Below are 23030 nucleotides of genomic sequence, written 5' to 3' on the forward strand. Positions count from 1 at the left end.
AAAATGCATGGGAAAATGAATGCGGCTGATGCGCGAGAGGCGTGCAGCCCTCGGAGCACGGCGGAGCGAGAGAGGGTGAAGGCTCTGAGCCCCGCGCCGGGATAATTCGGGAGGCTCCATCAGCCTGGTTGCATAACACGGAAAAAAAGCAACGTGTGTTTATGTTGAGAGTTCTTTTTGTGGAGTGTGTGTGTGTGTGTGTTGCAAATGCAATGGTAGAATTTTTTTTTTATAAATAAATCCCACTTAGGTTTGCAAGCCGTGTTTAGGGTGAATTTATTTTTTTATGCACTTTCAGAGAGGATCCTGTGAGCTTCGGTTGCTGTCAAAATTGATCACACAAGCCATACATCATGAGCAGCTTGTCCTTGTCACAGTAATTATAACGCAAGCCTTCTTTTTCAACTCGCGCTGATCTGCTCATTGCTTCTGGGCATTTGCCCGACCCTCTCGGATCCCATTTCAGCGTGTCTCTGTCTGTTCGGGCTGCGTGGTTTAGGGTGCAGGGAACGACGTGAAATTTTGCATTTGAATCAACAGTGGCTTTAGTGACCAGTAGCAGAATCCCGTTAAAACTATAACTGTGTGTCAGGGATCGATGCAGTGCAAATTTAGTGGAAATTTTCAATCTTTTTTTACCAGAAGTGTTACTATTGTTGGTGGCTGATTGTTTCACATCTCAATGTCATATTTGACCATGATAAATATGTGACCACGATAAATAAATTACTCACTTAGCTGTTCCTGCTGTGTACCAGGCTGGGGTTGGGGACCACAGGATAGAGCTGTAAATCTTGGCCACCATCGTCAGGAGATGTGTTTTAATTATCGCAAGAGAGAAGCAAAAATAGTGCACGCAAAGAATGCCGGGCTATTAAAAAGCTGTACTCATCAGGTCGGGTGGGTCTTGGTCCCAATTACAGCTGCTCCAGGGCCGGAACACGGCATATATAACGTATAAAACTCTGGGGCTAACTCCTGCTTTTCCGTGGCAGGCGGTGAGCCAAACGAAAATTGTGTCCAAGCACCACACCTATGTTCATACAACAGCGCTGCTCTCTTAAAGCACCCTGCACATTTTACAAGCCGTATGTATAATGTAACAAGGACATCCCAGTTGGGATCGGTAAACTTTTTAAAACTTAAAAATGGCAAAAAAAAAAACACGAGGCAACATGACATTTGTATCGGCACCTACAACCTAAAATATTCCATTTATATACAAAGGTTCCTATATCCTTTCTTATGTAGTATAGTTTTCTTAAAATGTACATATTTTTGCGGAAAATTCTCGATTTATTTATTATTTATTATTTATTAAGCTGCAGTATTGGGAAAATTGGCATTTATCATTTTGCAATCGCATGTCGCAATATTGATCTCAGTAATCGCTATATGACATTTTCCTAATCCAAATGCATTTCAGGGTGTGTGACTATGGGACCTCTGAAGACTCTGTACTTCCTTTCTCAGTTCACATCACAGGAAGGCCTGGCCGACTGCCTGATCCTCCTGGGCCGCAGCAGGATGTTGAGGCGTCCCCTCCTCGATCTCCTCCTCTCTCAGATCAACCTCCTGGCTGACCACCTGTGGAATGCGTGCCAGGTAAGAGGCCGGCATCCCGGGGGGGTTGGAGCCTTGGGCAGTGCATCTGTTCGCCTCAGATAGGCACTCCCTCTTTCATGGAGAGTAGGGATGTTGAAATTAATCTAATTCTGCATCGATGCAGTGCAAAACATAATCATTTACATTTATATTTACAGCATTTATCAGACTCCCTTATCCAGAGCGACTTACAATCAGTAGTTACAGCGACAGTCCCCCCCTGGAGCGACTTAGTTAAGTGTTTTGAACCTGGGTCTTCTGGTTCATAGGCGAGTGGGTTAACCACTAGGCTACTACCACCCAGTAATCAGTTATTATAATGATATTGCTTGGTGATTTGGCAGTGGCATAAAAATCCTCATTAAAAAGTAGTGCCGGTATTGAAAGTCAAGGGATTGTAATTGTGAAATACTGCAGCGCAGCATACACTGCACACAACGAAATGTGTCCTCTGTTTTAACCATCACCCTAAGTGAGCTCGGGATTCGAACCGGTAACCTTCTGATAATGGGGCCGCTTCTTTAACCACTAGGACACCAGTGACTGGCGGAATGGAGGAAAAGCTGCTCTTATCAGTCTTTGAGTGTCCAGAGAACTACAACAAGACATTATCATCTTACTGGGAGTTTAGGAAACCAAGAGATGCTAATAAGCAATGAGATGCAAAATTTTGTCTGTTTACTTCCATTAGATTCAAAATCTGCAGCGCTTGAAAGGTCAACTCACGTGAAGAGTGAAAGTGAAGTGATTGTCATTGTGAAACACAGCACAGCACATGGTGACAAAACAAAAAACATAACATCACCTTAGTGAGCAGTGGGCATCCATGAAGTTTGCCAGAGACCATCTGGCCGATCCAGAGGAGGATTGTGGTCAGATGAGACCTAAACAGATCTTGTGTTTGAAAAGGAAAAATGTTCACTTGTATCCGAAGAACACAATACCCACTGTGATTCATTATGCTTTGGGGCTGCTTTTCTGCAAAGGGACAGATCGACTGATCCGTATTAAGAAAAAGATAAATGTGCCATGTATCGTGAGATTTTGGGCAAAAACCTCCTTCCATCAGTGACTATGATCCAAAGCACACCATCCAGGCAACAAAAGTGTGGCTACATAAAAAGCATTACAAGGTTCTGGAGTGGCCTAGCCAGTTTTCAGACCTCAGAGAATCTGTGCCCAACAGCAGGCACAAAACATCACAGCTCTTGAGAAGATCAGCATAAAATAAAGGGCCAAAATACTAACTTACAGTTTGTGCAAACGTGGGGAAGACCTGCAACCAAGGTTACATTACAAAGTATTGAGGTGAACTGGAAATCTGGAAATCTTTTGATTATTCACGGTGAAACGTTTAACCCTCATGGAGTACAGTGTAAAAGTTGGTCACATGGAGGTTAAATAGAAAATTATTTGTAATGGATATGTAATGTTATGTTATGAAGTCTAATGCTTTTGCTTAAAATATATATAGTACAGGCAAAAGTTTTGAGAATTATTCAAATACTGCTTTTCACAGAGTTTGCTGCTTCAGTGTTTTTAGATCTTTCTGTGGCGTACTGAAGTTTGATTACAAGCATTTGATAAGTTCCAAAGGCTTATATTGACAATTCCATCAAGTTTATGCAAAAGTTGATATTTGCGGTGTTGGCCTTTTTTTTCAAGACCTCTGTAATCCGCCCTGGCATGCTGTCAATCAACCTGACTGATGGCAACCCATTCCTTCATAATCAGTGCTCGGAGTTTGTGGGTTTTTGTTTGTCCACTCGCCTCTTGAGGATTGAGTTCTCAATTGGATTAAGGTCCAGGGAGCTCCCTAGCCATGTTTAGTTCAATGTTTTGTTCCTCAAGCTACTTAGTTATCACTTTGGCCTTATGGCACGGTGCTCCATCATGCTGGAAAAGGCATTGATCTTCACCAAACTGTTCTTGGATGGTCTGGAGAATTTTCTGTCGAATGCTGTTTTGGGACCATTCTATATTCATGGCACTCAAGTAACACCTGCCTGCTGCCATTCCTGAGCAAGCTGTGCACTGGTGGCACCCGATCCCGCAGCTCCTTTTTAGGAGACAGTCCTGGTGCTTGCTGTGCTTTCTTGGGCACGTTGAAGCCTTCTTCACAACACCTGACCTTGAAGTTTTTGAAGATCCGATAAATGGTTGATTAAGGTGCAATCTTAATAGCAGCAATATCCTTGCGTTTAATGCCCTTTTTATGCAATGCAATGATTGCCTGTATTTCCTTACAGGTAACCGTGGTTAACAGAGGGATTTCAAGCATCACCCTCCTATTGTTGATATTCTAATTCAATCAGCATGACAGAATGATCTCCAGCCTTGTACTGGTCAACACTCCCAATCTCAACACTTTTGTGGCAGGGTTCTTTTGGGGATAAAGTTTACATTTATATTTACGCCCTTATCCAGAGCAACTTACAATCAGTAGTTACAGGGACAGTCCCCCCCCGGAGCTACTTTGTGTTAAGTGTCTTGCCCAGGGACACAATGGTAGTAAGTGGGATTTGAACCTGGGTCTTTTGGTTCATAGGCGAGTGTGTTACCCACTAGGCTACTACCCTATGTTTATTTTTGTGGCAAAGAGGGACTTTGCAATTCATCTGATCAATCGTCATATCATTCTTAAGTATATGCAAATAAAATTTGCTGTAATAAAAAAGAAAGCAGAAAAAACAGTATTTGTGTCATTCCCAAAACATTTGGCCATAACTGTTGAATATGGACCTCAAATTCAAATCCAGGACTTGTTTTCAGGTCTCCCAGGTATTTAGAGTAACAGAAATGACTTATTCCAAGGTGAACAAAGCCAACAAAATCAGCAACACTTTGCCCTGACCAAGCTGCCCTCTTGACTATGGCAGTTTCTGGTGAAATCATTGCCAATCATTTGAAGTTTTTCAGAGAACCATTACATGGTTTGGACACACTGTCTTTCGACACAGCGGAAAGGGAAAGGGAAAGTCTGTTTGAATGTTGAGAAGTGTGAAAAAGGGAGAGGATATGATTCCAGGATATGATTCCAGATTCCAGTGTTGAATGCTAGTCACGCCGTGGTGTGCATGTTATTAAGCTCCAGCTGAGATACTGTACGCCGCAGACAAAACTCCACCAAGCGTCCTGAGGGCCTGCAGAATTAGAGGGTTGCTGCTTCACATCATTCTGGCTCACAGAGCGTAATCTGCCATCAAAAGAGGGGAAAAAAAAAAAAGTTTCAGCACACTGTGTGTTTCTTCCAGCTAGGGCAGGGAGTAAGGTTATGGTTTTGTGGCCCTGAGCAACAAGTGCAGCCATTTTGAAGCCAGACATATCACACTTTATGCTGAGAAAATGCTTCTGGGCTCAAGGTGTGTGCCAAAATGGCCTTTTCCAAAGTGGTTTTGTTTCAGTGTGACAAAGAAATAACAACTGTGATGTTGTAGACACCAAAGAGCCATGTGATAATTTTGCAGGGAATTTAATTTTTTTTTTTTTTTGCCAGATGTCTTTAGGTAACATGAAGGAAAATGTGTATTGCTCTCTTCATGTGTCCATTATACTTGAATTGGTATGAATGGATGGAATTATATTTTTACGGAATAAATATTTTTTTTTACTGAGAGAAATATCACTATCTATCACCCAACCCTGTGGTTGTGTGTTTTAGCGGTGCCTTTTTCACACTTTCTGTTTATATTAAACATAAATATCAGCACATGCCTTTCTTAGCAAGTATTACTTGTTAGCCCAGTGTAGTTCAGTTCACACTGCAAGGAAAGTGTAATATATATTCAGGATTAGACATATTGTTCACATGTTTGAATAGCATATCTCAGCATATATATGATTTATTCACAGTGTTGAATGGCGTTGTTAACTGATATTCACACACTTACACTTTGGGGGTGTTTCTATAACATGGATTAATACAAATGTCATATACAAATAATTAAAAGTCATTAAAAGGTGATACATGTAAACAGCGCACACGTAATAAAATTGACTGAAATTGCATTTTGAACTGCACACATAAATGATACAGAGAATTTATAGCCCTTTAGTAAAAGTTGTCTTTTTCCAGAGAATCAGAGTACTTTTTAAAACTCATTATCATGCCCAGCAGTGTTTCAGATCTCCCATGTGGTAGTGTTAGGTTGCACAAGTGACGTACAAGTCTGGTGTTGTCCAAAATCCCCCATGCGAAGAAGCATGGTTGACTGACCCAAGGTCCCATCCCTGCAACTCACAGCCAGCCAGGGAATCTAGCACAGAAACTGAAAAAACTGTCTACACCAAACAAAAAATGGAGCTTAAACGAAAGACAAACCTGGCTTTTGGAACGAATGGCCGCAGTGGAGCAAGACGTTATGTTTCTTCAAGAAAATGCATTAATTGATGCATCGATTTGTTGTTCGCTCACTCACACCATCTAATCACCAGTGGAACCTTGACTCGGTGTACACAGCACTCACAGCACCTGAAAAGGATCAATGTGGCCTAAGTGGGCGACAGAGCCGGGCAAAAAGGGTTTGTTTTGACTCCCCTTGTTCCCTTCATTGATTAATTTTCGCAGGAAATTGGATCTGTGGCGGCGCTTTTATACATGGCTTATCTAGTACCAGGGGTGGCCTCTGTTACCCCAGAGTCGGCTCGTCATTTATGAATTTTTTTTTTTTCTTTATTGATTTGGACCAAAATAAAGAAATTGGTGAATTTAATTCAGAAATGCTTTTTTTTTTTTTTTTTTGGAGCAAGTTCATCCCGATTGCTTACTCCTATGAACTGCTGTATTGTCCTCCTGGGCGAGTGGTGCCAAGGCCAAAGACAATGAAGAGAGAACCTTGGAGAAGCGTGAAGGTTCTCCAAGCGAATGTTTACTCCCCGATCTCCATTTGCCCGGCACATTCACCACAACTCGAAGCTGAGGCCTGAAATAGCCGTACGTAGCTGTGAACTGTTATCTCCCTTTTTTTTCTTTTTTTTTTCAATATGTGACTGAAGGAGGTTCTTTTCACACGTTTTATTTTAGTAAATAACGGGGGGGAAAAAACAAGCCACTGTTGCTTAGTAACCCACAGTCAACGGGCAGCTGGGCTTTGCACAAGCGCGTTCCCGTTGGAATCGTTTGAGGATTCCAACTTATGCTTAATGGCACCCTTTGGTCATGCTGATATCCGTGGTGAATGGCGGGATCTCGATTTGTTCCACTCCGTTGAAGTTGACGGAGAAACGTCACCTGGCCAACTTGTGTGAAACACCTGGAATTTGCATCGGGGACGGAAATGTGCTTTTTAAAAAGGCCGAGATTCTTTCGTCATGGTTACCGCTCAGTTCAGCTCACTGCCGCGGTTTTATTATTCCCGCGTTTCTCGGCCATTTTGTTTCCCGCCTCCTCTCTCCGTCCATTCCGCCCGCCGCTTTTCTCCATATCGCTATGACAGTGGTGGGGTAGGCCTGTCAGGCTGCTTGTTATTTTTAGCATCTGCCTGCCGGTGATTTATGTGTGCATTTAGCGCATGTTAACTTCTCACAGAAAGGGGATTCTTTAGCCATATGGTCGCATGAAAATTTGGCCAGTGCGGACGCTGTGATCCATCTTCCTACTGTCACTAATCCCATTATTTTTTTATGCCAACAGTGAACTGAAGTTCCGCTGAGGTTCACTCATCAATTTTTTTGAACCATTGTGAGCCCGAAAAAGCATCTTCCTTGCGGGAGCTGCACAAATGATTGCAGTTCTAGTGTAAACCGTCGTACAGTGGGCATGCTGCTCACGGTTAGCTGACGCAGTCATGCTTCTTGCGACTCATTTCTGTGTACAATTCATCCCTGATTGCAGTTCAGGGGTTCGAAGCCATTCACCTTTGATGAAGAGCTAAAAGATCCTTATATAGCGCCTCAATTAAGCAATTATATTTCAAGGGCATAAGGAGGATTGTGGAAGATATAATTGATTGCAACAGCCCTTTTAGTGCAAACTAAAACTGAAGGGCATTTTCCAACAAGTGACAGACTGCTGATATGAAAATATAGCGCAATGGTAGTGACACAGCATTATGTAGTTTTGAATTAACCTATTACACGCCTCTGCATTTCTGTTCTTAGTATGTCACATATGTGACTGATGTAAAGATTTTATAGTGAGCGAGGTAAGATCTGATCCTGTCATCTTTGAGCCAGGTCATGTGCACATAATTATCTAGTGAAGCTCCAGACTGGATTTCTGATATGTAGACATATCGTGGCCCAACTGCCAGATGGCAGATATTGACCCAACACTCGATGTGACAAAACTGGAGAGTAAGAGAAGAATGAACATTCACCACGGCAGAGGCAACAGAGATAGAGAATCACAGATTCCATTCCATTGTAGTACATGTACCAGATTGCGTATATATGATGTCTCATTATTTTTTTATATTTTTGTTTTATTATGCTATTTATATTCTGTAATTGTATTTTGTAGAAAAGTGACATTTGGGAACAAGTATATGTTAAATATGTTTTGTAACCAGGGGCAGTGGTGTCCTAGCGGGTAAGGAAGAGGACCCATAATTGGAAGGTTGCGGGTTTAAATACCACTGGTGTCCCCATCAGCATGGTACTGTACCCCTTTCATGGCTGCAATGGCTGGTTAAATGCAGAGGACACATTTCGTTGTGTCACCGTGTGCTGTGCTGCATTGTTTCACAGTGACAATCATTTCACTTTTTTTCTAACCAGCACCCTCAAATATGAAACTGTAAAAAAAAAAAAAAAAAAAAGTTTACATTAACCATTAATAGGGCATTGCTAAAGCTGTACAAGGGCCTTTAAAAATAAAAATGGTTTATTTACAAACCATTTACATATACTAAGTAAAACTGAGCAAAGCACCGTCCCCACACACTGCTCCCTGTCTCTGCGCCTGTCATGGCTGCCCACTGCTCACTCAGAGTGATGGGATAAACGCAGAGGAAAATTTCACTGTGTGCACCGTGTGCTGTGCTGCTGTGTATCACATGTGACAATCACTTCACTTTAAACTTTAAACTTATGACTCAAGTGCGACAAAGAATTCTCTGCTGTCCGTGCGGTGAATCTGCTGTTTCTTGCAATATTTGTATTACATCGAACGGCGGTGTCAGAATCATAAATGAGCGCTTTTTGGCCTCGTTAGTTTATTAGCGCGTGGGGTTTCTTTCTTCTTTTTACTGCGCACTCCAAGTTGAGGAATTACCTGTAGGCAGACCGATTGTGGAGGAAAGCAAATGAATATCGGAATCCTATAATTCACAGCACAGCCAGAGGGACGCCACCATGAAGAAGCCCTTTGCAGGTCTTATTTATTGTGTTCTTTTTTTTTTTTTTTTTTCTTGAGGAAAAACGTGGCATCTGGGACTTCTCCAGTCAGATTCTTTTTACGCTAGCAGAAATGCATCACTTATTATTCTTCCTGCATCGAGGTGCTGAGAAGCGCTCTAATCGTTTCATAATAAGGTCAAGTCAGCATTGAAGAGCCCGCCGCGCTTGCACATGTTAACAGAAATCACCTGCGGCTTCAGATTAGGTAGCGGGGTCGGGGAGGGGGGGTCCTGTCACACACTCCTCATAAACGCACTTCTTCTGCCCGGCCCTGATGTACCGGCAGGCTGCCAAGTGAACCCAGTCCACAGACGAGACGGCCAGCCACCAGAAATAATCTCCGGCTTTCCGCGGCGCGTATGTTTTATTCATCCACGGCTTACGCCCAGGCAGTCCGGTGAACGCTCGCAACTTAACACATTAATAGCTGGGGAATGTTGGGTAATTACAGGGAAAGACATGACTCCTACTTTGCCTCATTGCATAATAAATGTAATACTAGAGGTTTAAAAAAGGATTAATTTATATACTTTTTAATTATTTTCATTAATTGTAATACAATTAATACAAAACAATTTTAAAATACTTTTTTTTTTTTTTTTTTTTTTTTTTTATAAAAAAATAATTATGGAGACTGGAGTGTGCCTGCGCTACCAATGTCAGTCATGAATGTAGAGGAGTCTCCTTAAACAACTTCCACATTTTGACATATTTTTCATTGTATTGGTCTTGGTCTTCAACCCTGGTCCTGGAAGACCGCTTTCCTGAACTCATTCCATCAGTAGGTAGGTCTTCGTGATTGCTTGTGTAGTGTGAATACTTGGAATACGTGAATAACAGTTTAGGAAAAAAATCCTCCCAAAAGATGAACATCTACAGACATTATTCTGAAAAGTAGCCTCTTGTCCTTTCAGACATTTCTGGTGACAAATTAAGGTAAACATTTGAATAAATCTGTAGAGAAACTCATTTGTGGACCTTTTTTCTGCAACGGTTTGGGTCCAATTAAGGGGAAATCAATACAAAGTGATTGTGAGTGATCACCTTTATCCTAATGGTAGTGTTGTCTTCCAGAATGATGATCCCCGGTCCACAGGGCATCACTGATTCTCATTGAAGGGCTGATGACCATGAAAGTCATGCAAATCATATAATGTGACCTTCAGTCAGCAGATCTCAACCAAACTCCACATATATGGGAATTTCTGGACTTCCATGAAATGACGAAATGATGGAACTTCTTTGGAAGAATACTGTCCATCCCTAGAGGAGACAAGGAGCACTGATGCAGCTCATGTAATGTGTTCTCTTAATAATAATTTACAGTATACTGGCGCATGGCATGCCAGTAACATGATTGATAAGACCATTGTTTTTTATATTTTTCTGGGAACTACTGGGAAAAGCAGCCCTGGAGAGCAAGGAGATGAAGGTGAATAGTGCATGAAAAATCACAGGCCCAGTGGTGGAAAGGTGTTATTATATGTGTATAGGAGTGTCAGGTGTGGTTTTTATCCCAGTCTTCTATTATGAACTCCCAGACTTCACGTCCACCCACTGGACAACTGCATCATTTTAAGTAGCTTGTACAATCTCAGTAATTAAGGAAATTGCCTCTTAAAATGTCTCATTTAGCAACATTAAAAGAAGCACCTGTTCATGAGAACTTCAAAGTTTCTAATTGATACCTATGCATTAAAATATAAGGAAGATCTTTTCTTCAGCCCTTCACGAGTCCTTCATAGAAATCAGATTTGATGCTCTGCTTTCAGAGACGAGTAAACAAAGACCTGTAATTTTCGGTCTGGCAATTATGTAATTAAAGGAGCTGTTAAAGCCAACGGATGGGACATAATTAGTGGTTTCCTTACTGTTGCATTACCAGTGCATTACCTTGACTGGACTAGAGAAGAAATGGCTTCATGTCAAATGTCTCAAAGTTGCAGATTGCACCTAGAATTGCCACATAGGCTATGAATCTTAACTGGTCCTAACTGGTTTCCTGGCAATAATGATAATTAGCCAGTGTTTTGCGATGTTTGTTCACTTTTTGTGTATTGTGCTTCACAAAAGCTTCATATATTTTACGCATTTGAAGATGTTAATATTAAGGGATTATATTGACAGACGTGGACTTAAGTCATCCAGAATGAGTAAGTTTTGTGCATATAGTACAGATAACGACCAAGCGGTTTTACCGGACATTAACGAACAATCCCCGCATTAAGCATCTACCATTGTGCTTTGCGACAGTTTGAAAATAAGTAATTTTTTATATTATGTGACCTGTCCACATAATTGTGATGGTTTCTATTTATTAGTCTATGCAACATTATGGTACCCTCGTTGACATAATAGGACAGATCCCTCTCCAGCAGTAGCTTATAAGGCTGTGGTCTGGGAAATTACGGAGAATAGAATGCTGATTCAAAGTGGCAGACTGTGTTTTTCATATTTACTCTTCATAACTTTTCAGCAAAAAAAATAAAATTACAGCTCTGCCAACTTGAGACTCTTTACGCTTGGTCATCATATTCAGTGTAATCCTCTCCATATTTAGAAGAAATCTTATCCATGTCCTGAGTATCCTCACCAGACACTTTTTCTGAAGACTAAACTTTATTATAGGGGCTGTTGCCCAGAAGCGTACAATTGAATCTGCCTTCAAATTTGGGTAAAATGGGTTAGCGGTCTGCAAAAGTCTCTTACAAAAGCTGCTGCCTCCGCGGAGAGCTGTCTTCAGAGACCAGCTTTACCAATATTTTCAAGATGATGGAGTCGTCATATGGGAGTAATAATCTTTATTGAAACAGGAGGTGCAAAATTAAGGTCAACTTTTGGTTTGTGTGCTCTGTCCTGTAATGTTGATAGTAGTAGGTGTGAGTGAATGAGGGTGACTTGCTTGTGATGTGCTGTATACCCACAAGCAGAAAACATCATATATCTAGGTCAGGTTTCATGTATGTTTGAATGCCAGATGTGTGTGTGTGTGTGTGTGTGTGTTTGCATTTTTTCTTCTGCAAAGGGACACAGAATCCCCTAAAGGTTTGACATGACAGACAGCACCTCCCTTGTAGGGACCTTCTACAGGTTCTTGTAACGAGTAAAAAAGAACTGGCAGGAGTTTTTGGCTGCTCGAGTTGGGGGTTAGCTACAGTATATTCATATGTGCGCATTGGGAATTATGAATAGACAATATATGGGTTAGGCTTGGATCTAGGGTCAGGGCTGGCAGCAGGATGTTGCATTGAATTCCCAGACGAGTGGCAGTATAAGGCTGTGTGTGTGTGTGTGTGTGTGTGTGTGTGTGTCTTTCTACATTTTTGTAAATTGAGGAGAGTTTGGTCCTTGATCTGATAAACTTGTATTTGAGTCATTTTAAGACAATTGAATTGAATTCCGACTTTTTATTTTGTACACAAAAATATATCATTTTAGAAATTACAAGGAAGGATATTGTAATATCACCTAAGCATTAATGTAATCTGATGTTTTATTTAGGTAAAATTTAATTTTACAAAACTAAGGGTTTCAAAATAATGTTATTAATTTAAAAACCTAAGTTGTGTGATATAATTTTTTTATTGTGTGTGTGTGAGTGCATGTGTGTGACATACATCTGACATACTCTGCTTCTCTCTCTCCTTGTAAGAGTTGTTCCAGTGCAGACCCACAGCACACAGGGATATTTATATAGTGTCTCTTAGGAGACCAGTCAGGCCAAGCTCATCTGTGTTTCTCTCTCTCTCTCTCTCTCTCTCTCTCTCTCTCTCTCACACTACAACACATCAAGGATTCCCCTCAGAGCTGTCACATGTAGCTCGCCCATGATTTCTGCAGCTATATTTTTTCCTTGCAATTGAGTATAAACAACCCCTGCCATTTTCCTGCAGAAAATGTCATCATTTAGTTCATTTCGTGTCACCATGTGACTGGTGTTACCTGTCTTTGCTCACGTTTCACTCCTCAAGGAGCCTCAGTCAAGTGCTGAGCATTTGTACCGTGTAAAAGAGGGGCAACTCCTGCACGCCAGAAATGGCCAGCAAATTTTTGCGAGGCATCTGAGAAGCAGGAGAGGGTCCAGGTGGAGCAGACCAGTCTGCGTTTTTTGGAGTCCGGAGGCTTCAATCCTCTCTCTGTAAAAAAAAAAAAAAAACTGAGAGTGGCTACATTTTCTGATGAATAGTAGGAGGAAGGAGAGAGAGAAGGAATTATGACAAGCCGTGACTGATGCTGTGGATACAGTATTCCCGGCGGCCCGTGGGTCGGCGATGAGAGGGAGAATTCCGCGGCTCTCCGGGAACGGCATGAGGCTAATGCCTTTCCGGGCGCTCGGCCGCTCTGCGCATTGTGGCGGCAGGCATGTACGCATGTGGCAGCCGCATTAAAGGTGTCCCACTTTGGCATTTTCCGCTCGGCCAGCTGCCCCGGGGCTCGTGCGTTTGAGCCCCGGGTCCCTGTAGAACGGCGCCCTGGCCGGAGAGCAGAGGAGTGTGGGGGTGGAGTAATGGCCCTGAGCGCTGTCTGAAGAAGCTCATTACTGGCTGCGCTCCGCAAAACGCCCCACCGGGCTGCGGGGTGGAGAAGTGGAGTCAACATTGTCTCTGGTTTGATTATCCACTTTAATTATCTCCAGCAGATGTAGAGTTCTTCTGAGGAGGAAGGAAGAGAAATGAAATCTTGGCTGTGCTCGAAAACACACTGATCCAGTAAAACTGTACCCTCGCCAACCTCTTCATAGGGACTGGAAACGGAACGTATTGGAAAATTGAAACAGTATCATATTATTGTGTGGTTCCAGAATGAAGGTTGTAAAATTGGCAGATCTGTGGCAGATCTGTGCCATGAGTGCCTTCTTTATTCTGGATATTCAGATATGCTTTTGTGTGCAAAGTGCCACTTTACTACACATTTACATACTATACACACACACACACACACACACACACACAGATATATGCTCATTATAATTATTCATATAATAATAAAATGAGATATAAAGAAAGTAAACTAAAATTAAACATTGTTCTTTATTCATTTTTAGAGTTGACAAAAATAATGCTTGTTATTCATATTTACATTTACATTTACGGCATTTATAAGACTCCCTTATCCAGAGCGACTTACAATCAGTAGTTTCAGGGGACAGTCCCCCTGGAACAACTTAGGGTTAAGTGTCTTGCCCAGGGACACAATGGTAGTAAGCAGGATTTGAACCTGGGTCTTCTGGTTCATAGGCGAGTGTGTTATCCACTAGGCTACTACCACCACTATTCAGTTATGTACAATAAAAGGTGAAATAACTGAAAACATGTTTTATATTCTAGTTTCTTTGCTCTGATTACTGCTTTGCACTCTTGGTATTCTCTAGATGAGCTTCAAGAGGTCGTCACCTGAAATGCTTTTCCAACAGTCTTGAAGGAGTTCCCAGAGGTGTTTAGCACTTGTTGTCCCCTTTGCCTTCACTCTGCGGTCCAGCTCACCCCAAACCATCTTGACTGGGTTCAGGTCCGGTGACTGTGGAGGTCAGGTCTCCACTTTTTGTTAAGTACATAACTCCACATGTGTTCATTCATAGTTTTGATGCCTTCAGTGAGAATCTACTAATGTAATTTGTCATGAAAATAAAGAAAACACACTTAATGAGAAGGTGTGTCCAAACTTTTGGCCTGTACACTTTAGTAATACTATTTAATTGCAATTAACTTTTATATTTATTTATTATTTAACACAGAATTGTTTTGCCTGCCTGGTAGCAGCACTTCTGTTTTATGAGTTGCATAGACTTTTTTTTCTTTTTTAAAGGTGTCCAGTTACAGCTGGTAGCCAATGTACAGCTAGAAACAGTTCATCTGCCACCCACTACCCCATTTCTGTCTGAAGGACCACCGCTGGCCTGATTTAGGAGCCGGACCATTTGTAGCACATTGTCCGGATGTGGTTACCGACTGATGTGGTAATGGGATTTTGGTGGAATTTGTACTCAGAGAGCGGTCCACTAGCCAACCAGCATCAGTTTGGACACCGATGAAACACAAACAGCACAAAGCAGCACCGGATAATTAGCACTGTAAATATTTCTATTAAAGTGTCCCCTGAGTGTTACTTTAATTTACCTTAATTGGAGGTTTTATGTTAATCTAGTGGGTTAACGATTAATGAAGCATAATGTGCCACATTTCAGACTCCTCTCAGTTTCTCTTTCGGCCTTGATGGATACCCAGAAAGCGATTAGGTGTAGCGGCGGAGGAGTCAGTCGACCGTTAAATGGCAGAGATCAAAGTCATCCCCCTCTCCCTCAAAGCGTGACTTGATCTCATTAGTGATCTAACGCGGAGGCGGAAATGAAGCCATTTGATCAGTGTCATGTTAAAGGGGGGTGAAGTGGAGTGGAGAGTGGCATAACTTCGCCACTCGGCAGATTCCTTGCACGTGGTACAACAGCGTTGACAGGGTTTTGGAGTACCCAGCTACCCACTGACAGACAGATTAAGAACCTTCACTTAATTACAATGGAGCAGTAGTAATTAACAGATGACTGGAGTGTTGATAGTAATATGCCATAGGAATACGCAATGGTTCCAAGGGCCAATTTATGTCAGGCACGTTTCCATTATGGTCAATTCACTTGGCACACTTTCACTTCTCCATGCATCTTTTATCCATAATCTTCACATATTTCATGAAACATATTTGAAGCTTTATTTTCTAGGCCCCAGGCAGACAAAGGTCCATGTAACCAATGTGTGAGATGAAATGAACGTAAAGTGAAGTGATTGTCATTGTGAAACACTGCAGCACAGCACACGGTGACACAACGAAATGTGCCCTTTGCTTTTAACCATCACCCTTAGTGAGCGGTGGGCAGCTGTGACAGGCGCCCGGGGAGCAGTGTGTGGGGACGGTGCTCTTTCTCAGTGGCACCTCAGTGGCACCTTGCCGGCTTGGGATTCGAACCAGCAACCTTCTGATTACGGGGCCGCTTCCTTAACCGCTAGGCCCCCACTGCCCCAAAAAAGAAACCCATGTGGACATCAATGACACAGGCGCACGGCATGAATTTAACCCGAGGGGGTTTTAGTAAGGAAACTCAAATATGGCTCGATGGCCTGAAAAGAAGATACAGTGAGGCGCAGCGAGGTCAGGGGTCTGCTGACCTGGGTCCGCAGCGACCATAAGAGCGCCACCTGCTGGATAAGACGAGGGGTCTGGGTGGGGGCGACAAAAACAGTTGGCCCTCCCGCTCTGCATCAGGGCTCTCCAGGATGACGCTGGGCTTCGTCAGCATTTTGAGACCTCGGCTGACTCGCTGGCAGGCGGCGGTGTCTCCGGCATGTGTGCCAGGACCAACTGGTGCACCTGGAGGGCACCAGGCCACGCTCCAGGTTTGCTTGCTCTTGATCTCGACCTCCACGAAGTCCGCTATATTCTGCCGGGGGGGGGGGGGCGGCGCGCTGTGGACCGAGGCTGGAGAGCTGCAGCTGGCACGGCCGGGACTCCAGACACTGCGTCGGGAGCGGCGAGGGTCTTGCAGGGGGCGGAGCTGTGGGTTTTTACGCTGAGGAAGAAGGAGGGTAAGTCGTCGGCTATGAGCTCGACACAGGTGCCGGTGTTGAGCCTCCAGCCTTAACGCTGTCAGAGTGGTTGGGAGGTAGCCAAGGCCCTGCTCGTTTTCCCGGCTCTACCAGTCCTCCTTTTCTTCTTCCTGTGCTCACCCCACGGGTGTAGACGGAGCAGAATGAGGAGGTGATCGAGAGCGGTGTGGGGAGGTCAGCACCCTCCTCTTCGCCGTCCCACGACAACTCTGTCTGTCAGGTCGGAGTCTGACCACTCCGGGCAAGTGCATGTAGGAGCTGGCAGGTGAGCGAGGTAGCAGAAGTCTCCGTAGTGTCGTCTGGTCAAGCATTCTGTTATGCCATCTCAGTGAGGGGGTAGACACAGGCGCACGATATAAATTTAACTAGTATGGGGCTTTTAGTAAGAAAAATCAAATATCACTGGATGGCCTGAGCAGAACATACAGCAAAGGAAAACAAGCAGAATAACATCTAGGTAGACATCTAGAATGAAGCTTGACGGGATTGTGGGTACTCCCCTGCTCTTAAAGAGCCCCAATCACTCTGCTTCCAGCTCTGAAGCTGCTGAGAGTGATTTGGACCCGATTAAAACTCTTAACGCCTTTCGCCTCAGCCTCACAGTCCAAAGCAACGTGCTATATCAGTGCCACGTAGTTGAAATCTGATCTTCATACCTGTATGGCTAGACTTAATAATAGTTCTCTCAATAATCTCACTCATATTTCATTTAAATTTATGATGGACCTACATGCGGTGAGGTGGTGGTGTTTTTTTTTATTGAACAGATCACAACAGACCATGGCTTTGTGGTTTGTGGAACACTGGGGTGCTGTAATGTGGTAATTTGTAATTAATCTGTCATTTACTAAAATTATACAACCAGATACAACCTATATTCCAATCTTAAAGATTAGTTTTCATATTTAGTAATGACGTTACAGAGAGTGTGTCTTTCATCTTCAATCTAAGCAACGTTGTTTTCAGGCAGTAGCTTTTATTTAGCGTTTATTTAATTTTCTTTGCCCTTGTAAATGTCTTTCAAACCCCAGCCCACATGCATATGGAGGAGCTGACAGAAAATGCTTTTCAGTCTGTAATATAATACTAATGCGTGGCTCTGAAACGGCGGTACTCTGAGATTGTCGCAGGTGCTGTGTGTTTGCAGCGTAGTTAATATTCTTCATTTCCTCGACGCAGAGCAGTTAATATCCTCTCTTGCCGTGTGCTGAGTGCAGTATTGACAGGTTTTATTCATATTAGATATAAAATTGCCTCCTGTGTAAACGAAGTAAATAGGCCTAAGCTACGTTTTTTTGTGGCGGTACAGGGAGAATTTAATAATTTCATTGCTTGAGAATACAACACGTGATTTTGTCAGGACCCTGACATTTCCCGGCATTCCGGTCCTGTGTGCTCTTAACCAGAGTTTCATGTTTGCCTTGTCTTGTACTACTTGATTACCTAGATTGTTTCAATTGATAATCTGTGATTATCAGTATAAAGGTATCCTCGTCCAGTCATTCGTCATTTTAACTGTGTTTCATGCATTGTGCTTCTTCGCCATGTTCCTGACAGATTTGCAGCAGCACCTACACTGATTGTAAGGGGAGAGAGCTATCCATGGCCTACTTTGCTTTACATTTAACGTTGAACACCCTTGACATACTCCTAGAGAGACTATGACTCTCAGAAGTATCCTCAAAGCGAATTGGAAACTTAATTTAGACTTCCAGAGTGTCATCATGAATTCGAGATATAAAAAAAAAAAAAAAAAGACTATAAAGGCATACTTTATTCTCTTGTCTCCCACACTCCAAAGAGACTCAGCAATAATGGGAACGAACAGTGGTGTTAGCACTCCACATTTCCCCCTGGGCTTTGGGTAAATGTTAGTGGATGTTCTTGCCTTTTTTTGGGGGGGGCGGATTCCGCATCTGCGACATCAATAACGCACAAACAGTGCTGGCCTTTTCTCACACATCTGCATTCCCCAGTGCGGCGCGTTAGATTGTGATCTCCTCGCATTTATTAGCTTCACTCACTCGAACAAGTGAGAGTCATGGCAGGGGCTGTGATGTTTTGGGCAAAAGCACAAGTTCTCATTTCTTCTGTTTTTTTTTTTTTTTTAGGGCTAAGGACCTAAGCAATATAATGACACACAGCAGCACCATCTTATTTCCATTTCAAAAGCGCCACACTCTTTCTGTCTACCAGGTGTTAGTTTTCCAACAAGACGGCGGTGCATTCCATCAGCTTTGTTTGCTGGGTGTGTATGTGTGCTCGTCTGCGGTTCGCGCAGTGTTCGGTGGACGTTTGTGTGTGTGAGTGTGCATCTTTGCAGAAGGCAGCCATCATGAAATCTGCCAGAGGAATGTTCTCCACAGGCGTAAGCGGGTAAATAAAGACGTCGTTAGACAGCCAAGATAAATCCCAGAAAATGTGGTCTTGGAAGAACCTAAATCGATTTTCTGTCTTTTTCTGTCTCCGCTTTGTCTGCATATCACCTTGAGAAATACGTTAGAAATATAAATAAATAAATAAAAACTTGTCGGAACAAGTGCCTTTCGCTCCCTCTCTGGAACAAAAATCAATTCCTTTTTTTTACTTCTGTCATCTTGATTGCATAGCGGCTTTTGGAAATATAGAAACTCGCGGCCGGTCATCTGATTCTTATCGGCTTAAATCATTTCATTATCAGCCCAGCACCGCAAAGCCTCGCCTACAGTAGACATCTCCAGCCACAGGCAGTGCACACTGTTCTCCCTGAGAAACCACTTGAACCGTCCAGACACAGATTAAGGAATTCAATCAGGTGGCATTGCTATCAAATGTCATACTGGGCATATGGAAATGAACATCTGGTCTCGTGACTGATGGAATTTTTAGGCCGGGAGTTAGGGGTTAATCCGGGCCTGTGAAATTGGGGCTGTCTGCCTGTGTTGTGATGTTTTTTTGTTTTTTTTTATTCCAAGTGATATAATCTAATGCTGTCTGTCTGATGCATTCCTTGATAACTTGGGGGTGGCAGCATCTGCCTGGGATCTTTCATAACCTCGAGCCCTGAAAAGCATAGACGGAAGCATCATGTGAAAACCAGTTTTGTGTAGAGAGTTTTGCAGAATACATTAGAAAATAGTATTATATCCTGTACCTGTTTGTCATACATTTATTATGTTCTTATGTCCTTCTCTGTGCTTTTTTTACGTGCAGAGATAGGTATTGATTCTTACGTAACTATTGGCTCTTTCTCTTAATCATTATTGGATCGGTTGGATATTATCAAAACACAACAGTAATTCCACTTCCTGTGGACATATCACCTTTTTTGTTGACTGAAAACTACTATTGGGTTTAGCACAATGGTACAAATATCTGTATAGCAATTCCCCACTAAAGAAGTTTACTTTTTTACTTGGTAATGTAAGGAGTATAGCAATGTCAGAAAATCAAGGTTATATTTAAAGGTTTGGGGCAGGAGTGCTGATTAGCGGTTGGGACAAAATCAATATAGCAGTATATTGTGATGCTTGCATTGATTACACTATTGATGTAATGGTATCCGGTATTGGATGTTCTAGTTCAAATAATGTTTTTATATGGTTTACACCCAGGAGGGCTATTTTTTTCCAGATAGCAGCAAACATTAAAAAGAATTATAAAGCACATTTTGTATAATTTCAAAACCTTAGATTAATGAAGTTATTGTCATGCCAGGAAAGGAGCACAGGCACACAGCATGGTGAACAGGTTTACAACACATTACAAAATTATTGTGCAAACTGTCAAAGATGAAGGATTTTGCATTTTACAATTAAACTCATGGATGGTATCGTGCCTTTTGCAGGGCTCTAGACAAACTTTTTGCACTGGTGCAAAAATGTTTGACACCATCGCGTTTAACGCCACAGTTTTACAGGTTCACTTTTTTTATATTCTTTTTAAATTGGTGTCTATATAGGCAATATTGACTTGTAAATGATTAAATCTGGTTAACATAAAGTTCTTTATTTGAAGCACAATTCTACTATCATGGTAAAGGTAAAGGATTTTATTAACACAAAATGAAACTGGCACTAGGGCCAAAAAGAACTGAAATGATCGAAACCAAACCTGAAGGCATGGGTCCAATTTCGACAGGAAACTGATAACCACAAACATAAAACAAGGCATTAACAGTAGTCCACATTAATGCAGCAGCCCTGTCCTCCTGCCTTCTCCTTCGTTTTACAGGGCTCTTATCATGGATGCTTAAGCAGTGTCAGCTCTCCGTGATTAGGGCTCTATTGTCAGGCTGACTATATACCGTTACAGATTGACCTCCAAAAGCTCATTCTGCGGAGCCCAGGCAGAAACCATGGCAGTGGCAACCACAGGGCTCCGGCCCTGCTGTCACTGGGTGTCCTCTCCTGTAAAGGAGGATCCATACTCTGTGGTTTGACCCCAGACGTTATACAACATGGTGGCTCCGGCCCCTCTGGCAACCTGCACACATGCAGGCTCCCATACCAAAGGGTGGCTGGGAAGCGGCCCCATACCAAAGGGTGGTGCTGTCTGGGAATGTGCAACTGCTACCACACCCCCAACCCACACTGCGCCCCAAACCCCACAAAAATTTCTACTGTGGCAGCCCCATCTGTTGGAAGAGAAGGGGGGAATCAGATGTGACACTCGGACACACAACAGATACAAATACACACACACAAGGGAATGATGAGGGAAGACGCAGGGCCACCCACCAGTCAGCCTCGTCTTCACTGACGTGTCCTGGGTCTCTCAAGTCAACTCGGGCATTGGAGATGATGGCGCAGTGTTCACGGCTAAGCACGTGCACAGAGTGGGGCGCATATTCCTCGCCATGCTCTCACAAAGCCTCCTCGCTGCTGTTCTCGTCCTCCTGCACGTCCTCCCAACCGCTCGTCCATAGTAGTTCCTACTTCCAGGTGTCAAGGATCGGCACGGGACCGGTCAGAATCCAGGGCGCAAACCTGCTCAAGGATAGCACCCCTTCTACTGGTTGCGGGGGTCGTGCCCTCGCCCTGGCTCATCACGCTCCTCGTCAGCGCCTGTACTCACCGCGACCTGGGGGGATCTTCACCATCTTTCTCCTCTGGTTTCTCCTCTCCATCTGTGGGCTGCCACATTCTGTCACATCTGTGGGTGCAGATGCGTGCAATTTCAAATGACAAGGATTTATTATAAGCACAAATAAACAAGGCACAGAATCCAGAATCAGGTGCAGGAGCACCCGCTGTGATCGCCCAATGGGCGTCACATCTACAAGAAAAGTAACTTAGTGAAAATGTGTTGGTAGATAAATACAATTAAAAAAATTCTAAAAGTGCGAGAGTTTTTCTTCAGTTTCACTTGCAAGAGTTTGACTTCAGATTTAAGGGCTTGAACTTGATTATCATCTCGGCCTGATGATCTGTTTGTTGAAATGAATGCTGCCTGTTGCTGAAAGGAAGCATGCACAGGGGACACTGGAACAGTACATTTATCACTGCATGTCATGTGTTTTTTGTCATTTTACTTGCGCGTCATGTTATTCATTGCGATTAGCATTGGAATGGAAGCTGAGGCGGTGAAACAGACAGTAGGTTCTGGCAAAGTTTGAGGTGTGTGGAAAAAACGTTGACCATGAAAAAATTACTTAAAATATTATAAAAGCCTTGTAACGCGAGTCTCTCTGACTGCAGCACACACACCAGCAAAGGTACAGGAACATCTGGACCACGGCCAATCAGAGGCGGGCTCTGCCCTTCACGATCTCAGAGGCATGTTTTGGGCCAGAGTTGGGGAGAGAGCTGGTTTCTTTCTTCCATGGTATACAAAGAACCATTCTTTCCCTAACAAATTCATCTTTATGCATGACAATTCACCATCTCATGTTGCAAGGAATACCTTTGCATCCTTGGCTGCAACGGGCATAAAAGGAGAGAAGCTCATGGTGTGACCGCTATCCTCCCCTGACCTCAATCCTATTGAGGACCATTGGAGCATCCTCAAGCAAAAGATTTATGAGGGTGGTAGGGGGTTCACATCCAAGCAGCAGCTCTGGGAGGCAATTCTGACATCCTGCAAAGAAAAAGTGGGGTCACATTCGTCAAAGAATGCACTGCTGCTATTGTAAGTATGATTTTACTTATGAAATGAAACTGTATCAGACCTCACTGATCAGCAAACATGAAGTAATACAATTAGACAGAAACTTCCACCAGCGTGAATGCGAACACAATGTGAACAAGGCTGCACAGGTCTGCAGAGGATGCCCATTGAACAGCATGAATAGAGTGTTGGAAATTGTGAATATGAAGTCTTGTGGGGCATTCTGTGATTCCCTCTTCTAATTATCATACATTCTGTGAAACAGGAACGTGTTGACCTAGAGTTTTGTTTCAATATATTACTACTTTGTCTGGGCAACATGGATAGGATTGTTCATCTATCTTTTTTTCCCCCGGACTTTGAGCCTGTTTGGAAAGATGAGGCAGTGATGATATGTAGTTATTA

The 23030-nt window shown here is 43.0% G+C and overlaps 1 protein-coding gene across 1 annotated transcript in view; it reads left to right on the top strand.

The window, feature by feature from the left end:
- Nucleotides 1-23030, top strand: part of mei4 (meiosis-specific, MEI4 homolog (S. cerevisiae)) — a 40917-nt gene that overhangs the window by 12317 nt on the left and 5570 nt on the right. The window contains exon 4 of the mRNA XM_028953430.1: nucleotides 1474-1605. Coding sequence (XP_028809263.1) covers nucleotides 1474-1605 — 132 coding nt within the window. The remainder of the gene's footprint in view (nucleotides 1-1473; nucleotides 1606-23030) is intronic.

Source organism: Denticeps clupeoides, chromosome 14 (assembly GCF_900700375.1).
Source record: "Denticeps clupeoides chromosome 14, fDenClu1.1, whole genome shotgun sequence".
NCBI lineage: Eukaryota > Metazoa > Chordata > Actinopteri > Clupeiformes > Denticipitidae > Denticeps > Denticeps clupeoides.